The sequence below is a fragment of the Pygoscelis adeliae genome, unplaced genomic scaffold, assembly GCF_000699105.1.
Source record: "Pygoscelis adeliae isolate BGI_AS28 unplaced genomic scaffold, ASM69910v1 Scaffold260, whole genome shotgun sequence".
Taxonomy (NCBI): Eukaryota; Metazoa; Chordata; class Aves; order Sphenisciformes; family Spheniscidae; genus Pygoscelis; species Pygoscelis adeliae.
This window is the reverse complement of record NW_008824001.1, coordinates 874025-885708: the sequence shown is the minus strand read 5'-3', so window position 1 is coordinate 885708 and position 11684 is coordinate 874025. Positions and strand designations below refer to the sequence as shown.

Genomic DNA, 11684 nt, shown 5'->3' with positions numbered 1-11684 from the left:
GTGTTTTGAAAAATGCAGTACCGGCTGCGTAAAAACAAGTCAGTACTTCCCTGGCTGAACAGATGTTCTTGTTCAATACCCACATGATGCTTTCCTTCCTGAATGCTGGTTTTCTACATTTATGTTTATTAGTAATTCTCTGTGGGAATAACATAGTGTGTTGTTATACCTTCATAGCTCTTTTCAGTTGTAGTGAACTACCTCAAAACAGATAATAAAACTATATAAATTAATTCTTGTGGTGCTTCATGGCAATTTATAGTAGCTAAAAAGCTGTTCATGTTGCTTTTATCAATCGCATTCTTCTTTTAGTTTGTATTGGCTTTTATTTTCTTGTCTTTGGCATTTGTACAGTTTCTTCCCAACATATATCTGATTAAAACACAGCAGCCCTTCATCATTGCTGTCATTTGAATAACTTTTAACTCTTAGCCAAACTATTTAATATAATCTTAGATATCAAGTAGCATAAAATAAGATTCTCAAAACAAATTGAAAGGTAGGCATTTGAGATGATGTGAAAGCACTAAAGCCTTGATGCCATTGGGGACTGAGTAAAAAAGCTTAAGCATATACTTTCTTTTAAGAGTTTAGAGAGATTTGAGTCCTTTGCTGGATCGGGTGACAAAGTGCTTTCTGCTATGAGGAATCACAACCTATACTCATCAGCATCATGAGGTAGTTTGCTTAATAAATAGGTGGCTACTGTACTGAAAATAGTAAATTCCATCTCATATAGATTGTATTAAACACATTTGAATAGTCTACGTCAGAGCAATGACTTTCTTGATTGCTTAAAATCTTCTGAACAGCCTTAGGGTTGAATAACATGCAAAACTGGTGTACCTACATTTCTGTTCTTGCTGTGTATACCAGTCCCCTGATGACTGGGGGAATATAACTGTCCTATATGTATATATATACACCTGTCTCATAGTGCAGAACTTCCCCAGTGTGGGTCAGCTTTGAAAAGTTCATTAGTAACAATGCTGCTCACTGTGTTCTGTGTTTTATTGTATCTTTTAAAAAATCCCAGATATAAAAGTAACCAAACTATGCAGGCACAAATGAACTCAAACAGAGCAACCCTGAGAACTGATTTTGACTCAGAAAATTAAAGAGGGCTCTTAAACTGCACCAGTTGTCATCAGGTCAAATTATACCTATACAGTTTTTAGTGGATTCAACTGGATGTAACAGATAACAATGTACAGCTTGTTTGCACACCATGGCGTAAAAGGAAATCAGTTTAAAATCAGTGAACTGATACAGTTAATTGGGATAAACTCTTTGAATGAATCACTCTTATTTCCACTGCATTTTCATTTAAGTTTAAAAAAAAAAGACTTTATCAGTCATAGCCAGTTCTAAATGTGTCCACATCAGGGGTGGGTTTGCCGTAATTTAAGCTAATTGATTTCTAAGCCAATTTAGATGCATCACTAATCAAATTCTGTGAGGCCAGCTTGATGCCAATGTGTGCAATGATACAGAATTCTGCTTACCCTACCTTAAGTTTATTAAGTATTCAGAAAACCACTGGGAGTAAAAACCAGTAGAAGCTTGTTTTCTTGCTAACATCAGCAGCAAACAAAGAAGGTACATTTCCAGATTGAGGGAGAGGGAACAACTTTTACAGTAATTTCTTTCTTATACAGGAATCACACTTTGAAGTGTCAATACCTCAGCCAAATACTGCCTTTTGAAAGTTAGTTGCAGTGAAGAGCTTAAAAAGAAAATCCTTGCAGTAATGTTGAAAACAGTGATGTCCAGCTACATTAATATCTAGCTAGCTTAAATGCTACATGATCAGATTACTCAGAGATAATTGGCCTGCTTAAGTGTCCTCTAGGTTCACAGGTTAGTATCTGGGATTCACAGATTTAGAAGAGGAGAATCCTAATTGTTCTCTAGTCCGACATCCTGCATGACAAAAGCTGTGCGGTTTCAACCTGCAATTTCTCCATCAAATTCATGACAAGCTCATCCTAAACTGACTGACTGCTAAACTTGCTTTATCATCAGTCATCTCCATTGCCACCGTGGGAGGATGGGAGATTGGCAGCAGAGGCGCAGGAAGGACAAAATGCAGTGCTTCTTAATGAACCGTGAAGGAGGGCACGACCCACAGTACTTGCTTCATGAGCAACATGTAGGCTCGGTTCTGACCACACATCTGCCCTAATGTATCTCCAGGTTTGCAAGGTTCAAGTCTCCTATGCGTTGGCAGCTCAGTTATTAAATATTCCATTTGTAACTGAGGGGAAACTGTATATACAGGAGTATATTAATATGTCCAGAACCAGTAGTTACAAATTTACATGATAATTTTGAGAAATAGCACCTACGGTAATATACCCAAACACAGTGGCAAGTGTGGGCTCCACTTTGGCATGCTTGCTGCACATCTATATGTTGAAAGAGCTACACGTATAGTCTGGAAATTAGGTTGTGCATTCACAGCTCAGGTCAGGTTTTCAAGAATCCAGATGCAATTTAGAAATGTAAATGAGAGGTTTTCAAATTATTAGCCCCAAGAACTTGCAATGTGCATTTGCAGCTCAAGTCTTTACATTCAACCATTCCTCAGTAGTCAAAAAAAAAAAAAAAGTAGTTATTAGTTTTTCAGAGTATGCTTGGATTTGAAACTATTTAAATACATCTTCCTAGCTAAGGTGGCTAGATGCTTGCAAAAAGTTCAACCCCCCGTGTTTCTGAAAATCAGGCTTTGGTTCTTGCACTGTGTCTTTACTTAAATAGCTGCTTACATATGTGTGTCTGTATTTGGTTAGTACAACTCCACATTAAAAAAAAATTGCCCATTTTGATTTATTAACAGTATTGCCAGAGGGAAAAAGATGCAAATTCTGGAATTTGAGAGTGCTGCAGTAACACATAACAAAGTGTTATATCAAAGTGCTGGTGAAGTTGCTTCCTGGAAAATATATGGGAAAAGGATCTGATTTCATCAAGCTGCATATTATTACATTTATTTACTGTTACACATTCTTGGTCTAAGTGGGATAAACTACTATATTTCACAAGGTTTCCTCTGTTTTCCATAAATGCCTTTTATAAGATGAATGTATTGATATTCAGAAAGCTTATGAATTTCTTACCATGGTGATTTTATGACATGTAAGTTCTGAAACATAAAATATTTTTAAGTATCCTTTTTTTAATCAAAAATTCTAATGTTTCTTGTTTTCCATGAGTGCTCTGAAAGGGGGGAAGCATGAAGAATTTGGTGAAGTACTTACGTGCAGAAAGCATTTGAATGGTTTGCTAGACTTAGTTTAAGCTATAGATCAGTGTTTCCCTGATTTTCTCAGAAAAAAAAAATGCTCTACAGATGAAAAGAGATGGTAAATAATTCACATGCTAAGCAAAAAAGACCACACTGCTGTATTGTTTTTTCTTTTCACTCTTCTCCAATGTGCTTCATTGAATGTAGAGGTTGATGTTCTGTGTCAGATACCTTCTACCATGACTGTTTTAAAGCAGTTTGAATCTTTGAAGCTCTCAGAGAGCATCTATCTGGAACAGACTCACATCATCATCCCTGCAGATCTTGGTGGTGTTTTTCTAGATGCTTTGTTGGTAGCCAGAATTTAAGGACAAGGCCAAAATAGTTTCACTTCTGTCTTCATTCTCAGCCAGACTAAATTTCAATTTGAGCAGCTATTCATTTGTCATCCGTGGGTATATAACTTCATCACGTCCCATGGGCCAATGGCCAAGATTGAACCCATCTGTAAAGCACCATCTCCACAGGTACAGTGCAGTTCAATCTCATGGAGACAGCTGCTGGGGAGGGAATGGCAGAAGCAAATGCTACTGCTGTCCCCTCCAACTGCTCACTCCACGTAAAAAGGCAAGGCAGTTCATATGCATTAACTGAAATTAAATCTAGGGTTTGCACGTGGTCGTATTCTTACCTATTTTATCTCTGTCTTCTGAAAAGGTAAAGCTGAGTCTTAATTGCTTGACACCAGTAAAGATCACAGTTTTTAGGAGTAAAATACTATAAGCCATCCTAGCAATGAACCACTTTGGGTAATGACTTTCAGTTTATGTGAAATCTTTTTTCCATAGTTTCAGTTATGTATAGACTTCTTGGCTTTGAGGCCAAATGAGTTGAATTGCTTAAGTTGTGTGCTGTTAAGGTACTGGTAATTTTTATGTATAGAGAAGTTCAGCTCTGGCTATATAGTGAAGTGGGTCTCATAGGAAGCCTACATGCACTGAATTTTGTCTGTGCATCCATAATTTGTGGTGATATCCTAGCGATAAACTGCATTTAGCAGACACCTTTGGCTGTCTCACCTGTACACTAATTCAGCTTCCCTGGGATAGCAATTAAACTTCTGACTGGCATCAGCAGCTTCCAGAAGCATATATTGAAAGAAAAAAAAAATCTGCTGGAGAAATATTCACCTGTCATCCGCTGACTATGCATGTGCAGATTTTCTAACTCGATCCATTTGTGATGCAGGATGAGCTATATTTAGTCTCACCCCTCTCTTAGGTTTCAGGAGGTCCTTTACTGTACGCAGCAAGGAAGTTGGAGGCACCCTACTTGTGAACAAAAATGTCCAGATTTATGAAAAGATCACCAGCACAGGCTTTTAGACCTCAGAGTGCATGGGATATTAAATCTTAACACTGTGGTGCTATTGTGTGCAGTAAAGATAGTTTAGATACTTTGTATAGATTTCTGCAGGATTTTAGTTATCAGTCATGCCTGTTTCCAAATCCAGTGTAGCTTAGGCTTTTGTCGGATAAGATATCTGGCTTCGCGGTGGTGGAGGTACGGAAAAAGCATGGCCTTGGCAGAACCGTGAAGGCAGTGTGGTACAGAGATTTCAGTAGTTCTCATTTGGGATAATGACATCCATAACTCACTCTGGTATTATTCCCTTGGGCAGTTTAGAACTTCTTAGGAAAATCTTTATTTCAGTTTTTTAATAGTAAATCTCTGCATCCTCAGAAGCCATCTGCTATATGAAAATAGTTTTTTATTAAGAAAACGCATGTTCTGTTTTCGTACCAGTTTTTTTGCATGTAAAAATAACAATACGAGATCTGAAACCCCATTTCCAAGCGTTCCCCCCAAATGTCAACAGAGCAAGGAAATAAGTGCATAGTAAAGAGAATAACTGCTCTGTTTGAGTCTAACAAGCCAAATCAAGCACTACACCTTTGTGTGGGGAGCTCGGGGTCTGCAGTTGTGAGGCTCAGGCCTGCTTGTTTTCTGTTGCAGTTGCGTGAGATGCAAGGGCGCTGCTGTTAACATGCCTGTTTAACAGACAGTAAATCAGAAGACTGAGGTCCATCTGTGTGGGATAGACGAACTCCTGCCTTGTACCTTAATACTTAGTGGTGCACAAGTTGTGTCCTTTGCTGCTCTTTTCAAACTGTGGAATTAGTCCTTTTTCTCAAGAGAAACACTTTAATTAACTTTAAATTTGCACTTTCATTTATGCTTGTATTTGTTAACCAAGCTTATATGAGACTGCCAAATTAGAAAGATATTGCTTACATATCTCATCACATGAACTGTTCAAAGTACTGCATGAATTTGATCTCTTCACAAATATTAATTTGCCTTGGGGTTCTCCTGAGCACCCATTCACTGAGCTAAAAATCTGTGTTTGCGTGCTGATGTTTGTTCCTGAGGGCTCATCTCCCTAGTGAGCATGTTTAAACAACTGAAGTGCTTTTACAATGAAACATTCAAATTCAAGCCTTTATTATTATGCAATCTGGGATTATTTTTTTTATCATTAGACTTCCTTCTGAACTGGGTGGTTGACACTCCCTGTTCCAAATTCCTGTCCCATGAGCTAGTTGTTTGGAAATACTGGCTAGGAGGACAAACACCAGGACTTTTTTTTTTAATCCAGAGAAAGTGCTTTTTCACTAGGTATTTGGGATTAAACTGTAACCCGAAGGCAGGCCACAGAAATAGGATAAAGATCAAAATGAAAAGAAGGGCATTGCTTAGTGGATTGATAGAGCTGGAAACGGTGGGCCGGATTCAAGGAGCTTTGGGAGTCAGAGGATTCTTGCACATGACTTAACTAGTTTCTGGATTAAACCTTGCATATGCCCTAGGAGAGGAATGTATACCTGCTCCAGCAGCATGTGTGCTCTGGAAAATAATATGAAAAGCTTCTCTATATTGTGACAAACTGAGGGTTCATATACACGTTCGCTATTCAGAAAACAGTATTTCCGATTAACTCCATGTCTAAACAATTTTAATGAAAAACGAGACTACTTTGACTTGACCCTCCAGTCAGATCAGTTTCTGTACAGAACTTCGCTCCTTGATCCACGTCCAAGAACGTATTTATCAGGGATTTTATACAGTCCTTTAGATTCACTTCCTGATGTGAATTAAACTAACTTTCCTGTGCAAAACCCTTTGAAAGTCCCCTGTGTGTGAAGTGAGGATTTCTCCATCTTTTTCACGCATCCCATGATCCTGTAATCTTCTCCCTCAGAGTCCTCCTGCCGGGCAGCCCAGCTCTGCTGTGGGAGAGCTGGATGGATGAGCTTCCCCCTTGCCCGTGGGGACAGAAAGCAACGTGATGTGCTCTTCCCGCACCGACTGAACGCTTGGGCTCTCTTGGCTGCACAAGGAGAGTGCCAGGGTTTCGTCATTTTTCTTGGGGAGCACTCGTTTCGTTTTTCAAGCAGCTTAGCATTTAAAATACTGTAGCCACTTGAAAAGCCAGCAGATCCTTCAGGTTGCCATGTCGCAAGTTGCCAGGTTCTTGAAAGTGCCCGGAGAAAAACTGATGTGCCGAATCCCTTTCGTTGTTGTGCTTCAGCCGTTTGGAGGGCTCAGCCAGCTATGACATTTAGAGCGCAGCTGCCTCCGACGGCGGCGGCGGCCCGAGCATTGTTTTGTTGTCGTTTCTGCAGAGGAGCGGCGGGAGCTTACATCATTTCCAGTAATGAAGTGCTTGGGGTTCTTTTATGACTTGCACACTCCGCTTCTCCGGAGCTGTACAGTATGTGCTGCGTGACTCCAGGAAACTGAGGATTTGTTTTGACTTGCTAAAAGAACGTTTGCTGTTTCTCTTTACAATTTCACCATATGACTTGTCAATTCTCTCCCCCTCTTAAGAATAACTTCAGATTTAATTAGCTGAGTGCAAACATCTTTCATTGCAGTGTGGATTAGAGTCCTCATTGAGTACATTTACCAACAGAATGAAAGACATCTTAATCAAGCGTTTCTGTATTTGTACTGCTGTGTCCAGAGTGCCTGGTAGCTCTCGATAGACGGTTGCTATTGACTCTCTTTCTAGGGGGAGATGACCAGTGATGTGGGGACCAGTCTTGTTAAGGCTTGCTTTTATTTTCTGCTTTTATTTTCTGGTTTTTATTTCTGAAGCTCTCTCTCCTACCTAAGAGCACTTTTCAAGTGTGTTTCATTATCATTTCCCTATCTGCTATGTAGGAAAAATGATACTTACGTGCCTTGCTGGGACGTCCTGAAGGTGCTGGCATCTCCCTAGGAGTTCCACAATGACCCTGCCTAGCATATTTTAAATGGGGCAATTTATACTTTGATGAATTGCAAAGTAGCATTGCACATAAACCTCTGTTAGACAAGTTTGGCACCGGCTTCCCAAAGCGTTACCTGGATATACGCCTGTGTATGTGCTTTGAATTCTTAGTGGTGTATTTCAGTTTGCGTTTCCACCACTCGGAGAACATTCTCCAGACCACGAACCACCTGTGTCATTTCTGGGATACCATCACCCAAGCAGCAGCCTCCACAATTCTCCATAAGTCCCGGAGTAAATGTTTGTGCTGTTGCTGCAGCAGCTGATTTACCTGAACGTGCACAGTAGCAACAAATGTTTTTTGGCAGCATCAAAAGCAATGAAGAACAGCACAAAATTCACAATCCCCTTTGTAAAATTGTCATCCTTTCTCTTAGTTCCAGATATTGGTCGTGTCATATCTGACATAAGCACTTTAAAAAATACCTTTAACCCCTATCAACTATTCACTTTCCCGGAGTTAAAATTTGACAAGGTCATTTTTAGCCATCTCTTCTCTCAAAGATGCTGTGGTTTCTGTTTGATTCTTCAGAAGTGAATCATAGATTCAAAACCCTCACTACCTTAGTGAAACACTCTTTTTCCATTAGCATTCAACATGTTTAACATGGGTTCAGACATGTTATCAGAAACTTGTACTAGAGTCCTTAAAAAAAATCCCCTGTGATTTCATGCCCTGGAAACACCTTTTACGCTATAACTATTCCTACAGCTATCGGGAGATATGAGGCATATGGATCTGAGCTAGTCAAATTAATACCATAATGGCTTCTGGCTCGACAAGCACATACAGCGCAAACAGAGAGTAGAACAGCTGTAGCAGAGTTACCTTTTATGTGGGTGGCATAGATGTCTGCCAATTAAAATGACCTGATGAATCATTTCTTGCCATATGATTACTGTTAATAAGAATTTATGTTAACATGTTTGTGTCTGAACTTTGCACAGGTTCATGCCTGCATTTATTTTCTTAAAAAAATAGAGCATATCATGATCGTTTTTTGTTCTTAATGGACTTTATTTCCTCATTTGAAAGCATTCCAGGGCTTCAGTAATGCAGAGCTGCCAGCTATCCCTTAAAGGAAGACATTTTTATCTCCATGTAGTGCTTTCTGCATGTAATTCTGTAAACACAGGCCAATAGTTTTTAACCTGGGAACCTCAAGCTAATCTTCTAAATCCATATTGAAGCACTTACAAAGAGAGCATGGCCTTCATGCTTCAGGAGTCCTCATGAACTTTTATTAAAGCCTCTGTTGTTGCAAACATTTATACTTACACTTTCCTTTAAGTAGTCCCACTGACTGACAGGCTTTAGCCATTGACTTCATTACGCTCACTCCCTGTGTGTAAAATTAAGCATTTTTTTTCCAGAACTGATATGTTATATTTATGATGACAAATTTAGGCGTGGCAAAATGTTGTTTTAAATACATCCTTAGCAGCTTGCAAAGCATTTAAAAGTATTTGAGAAGTCTGTGCAACAAGTGAGACGTTTTATAGTAAGAAATACACAAGTCCAAGCATGGTGAGTATTAACAGACTTTGACCTAGGATCATTTTGGGATCTCGCTCTGATCAGAAAAATGTAGTTTAAAATTCTACGTAAGCTTGGTAAATACAGTAGGACAGGGTAGAGAGACGGAAAACAATTGCAATAAAACCACATGAAGTACAATTTAGCTAGGATAAGTGGTTGGAGACTCATCACCCTTGTGAATCTTGTTTGGAAGCCATGAGCAGAACACACATTTTGGTGGAAGGACTTGTTCTCATGGGACTTAGAACAGTTAGTAGAAAATATACTGGAGAAAACAATCATAAAAAGGCTAAGGAGGAACATGGCAAATAGATAATTTCTTTCCCTCTACTGGCAATTCTGCCACTCACATCAGTAGGAACAGAGGGCACTGATAAGCGAGGTATTTCCATGGCACTTACATTGGAGATTTTGGGGGCTCTTTGGCTAACAGTGTCCTCCTTACGTCTGCTCTGTCTGTGCTCACTGATGCTTTGAGATCATATTTGCATCCATTTTCCCTGCAGCGCCAATAAATCAAGAACTCTCATATGTTTTTTCCAGTGTCATCCTGCATTACCACCTATAAGAAGACACCGCCTCCAGTCCCACCAAGAACTACCACCAAACCATTTATTTCCATCACAGCCCAGAGCAGCACAGAGTCTGCCCAAGATGCATATATGGATGGGCATGGACAGAGGGGAGATATCATCAGTCAGTCTGGACTTAGCAACTCCACGGAGAGCTTGGACAGTATGAAGGCGCTAACAGCTGCTATTGAAGCTGCCAATGCGCAGATCCATGGCCCTGCAAGTCAACATGTAGGGAACAATACCGCCACCGTCACCACCACCACAACCATTGCCACCGTTGCAGTAGAAGATAGAAAGAAGGACCACTTCAAGAAAAACAGATGCTTATCTATTGGAATACAGGTATGGTACAGGATGTGTATTATACGCCTGCCATCGCTTTGGATTTCTACATTTGTTTTACTGCTCATTATGCAATGTTCCGTGTATTTTTCTTCTTTTCCTGACAGGTACCTATGTAGAAATTGCAGCAGTGTAATCATTCCACATGGTACTAATAATGTTTTACTAATTTATTGTAAAAACATCGGATGTGAGGATTTGTTTAAGTCTCCTTGCTGCTTGTTATTCAGCTCTGTTAAATTACACACATGAGCACTAATCTATGAATCATAACACAGCGGGGGCCAGAAAGGCATGAATTAAATCATTCAAAGGGAATGTGTAAAACAATGATTTACATTACACTATCACCCAAAAAATATTTTCATCCAGCCTCACTGAATTAATTGTCACTGCTTATTCATGCATTTCATAATGACTGGTAGCCGCTTGAATGAGGCAGCATTGTTCCTACCTCAGCCTCAAGAGCAGAGGATAAGTTCCTTCTGATTTGCCCTTGTTAAAGAAAATTACATTTTGTTACCTCTAGTGGAATGAAACAAGAAAACTAACCCTGCCAAAGTTCACTCCTATTTACAGAAAGGAGAAGAGCAAATAAACTTGACAAATTTAATCTGCTTTCTTAATTAATCTGTCCCATACCCCCCCAAAAGAATGTGCATAGGACTCCAACTGTCTGCTTGCAGGATTAGCTTTTGCAACAAAGTACTTGAACTTACAATCAACAGAGAATCAACACAGGTTTTGATGCGAGATGAATCCCAAACAAATAGAATAGCAATCCACAGCTTATCAGCCTTCACAAGAAGACAGGATGTTTTTTTCTTGCAGATGGAGGTTGTAAGCACGGCACTATGTGCCTGGACAGGCTTATCTGATTAGCAAAGCCTAAGAATTTACCGTGAAATCTCTGCATCAGCCTGATGAGATGAGAGGCGCTGTGTAGAAGTATGCCATACCAGGGGCAGCTCCTGGAGCAGCTGTGACTTTTCTCTTACTTCTTCTTGGAAGGGCAATAATTACTATTGCCTGTGGGTTCAGTTTACTGCCTTTGTTGTAGCCTTTTTCTGCCTCACAGCCGTTTGCTTTGGGTATATTCTGAAAGAAGGGCTGATGTTCAGTGTTAAACACAGGAGCAAGGTCCAGGTGGGACAGGGATAGAGGAAAGCTCTTCTATTACTTATTCCGATATCCAGTCAAGCCTAAGGTGCCATTTTATTGTTGTAATCCCTCATTTCACTGAGCAAAGCAACAAAGACTCCTTAGCAGGCAAACACCCTGCAAAGTAACGGGTAGGAAGAAATAATTTCCACATTTGCAGAAGCCAAAACGGACAATGGTAATGTGAATCATGGCTCTTGAGACACCATCTCCCTGCTGTCTCTTCTTAAGGTGCTGTTACTGCAAGTAACAAATGCTGCTTTTGAGAGGTATAGGGGCCTCAGTTTCCTCAGATCTGAGGAAACCAGAGCCTCAAATGCTGTTCAAGCCTTTGAAAATCTCCCTCTAAAATTCTGAGATTTATAGATGACCAGTGTAATCATATGTGAAAGCTGCCTGCGGATGGTACGTGAGGAGCTGCCAGGGTGGTTTTTGTGTACAAACCAATGGAGATGCCTAAAGAAGGGACTACATGAAGCGAAA

The 11684-nt window shown here is 39.9% G+C and overlaps 1 protein-coding gene across 2 annotated transcripts in view; it reads left to right on the top strand.

Moving 5' to 3' along the window:
- The window catches only part of DLGAP1 (discs, large (Drosophila) homolog-associated protein 1), a 137060-nt gene that overhangs the window by 95005 nt on the left and 30371 nt on the right, over positions 1-11684 (top strand). For both annotated transcript variants that reach the window (XM_009325066.1, XM_009325058.1), the window contains one exon: positions 9667-10040. In XM_009325066.1, the coding sequence (XP_009323341.1) occupies positions 9667-10040 (374 nt within the window). The remainder of the gene's footprint in view (positions 1-9666; positions 10041-11684) is intronic.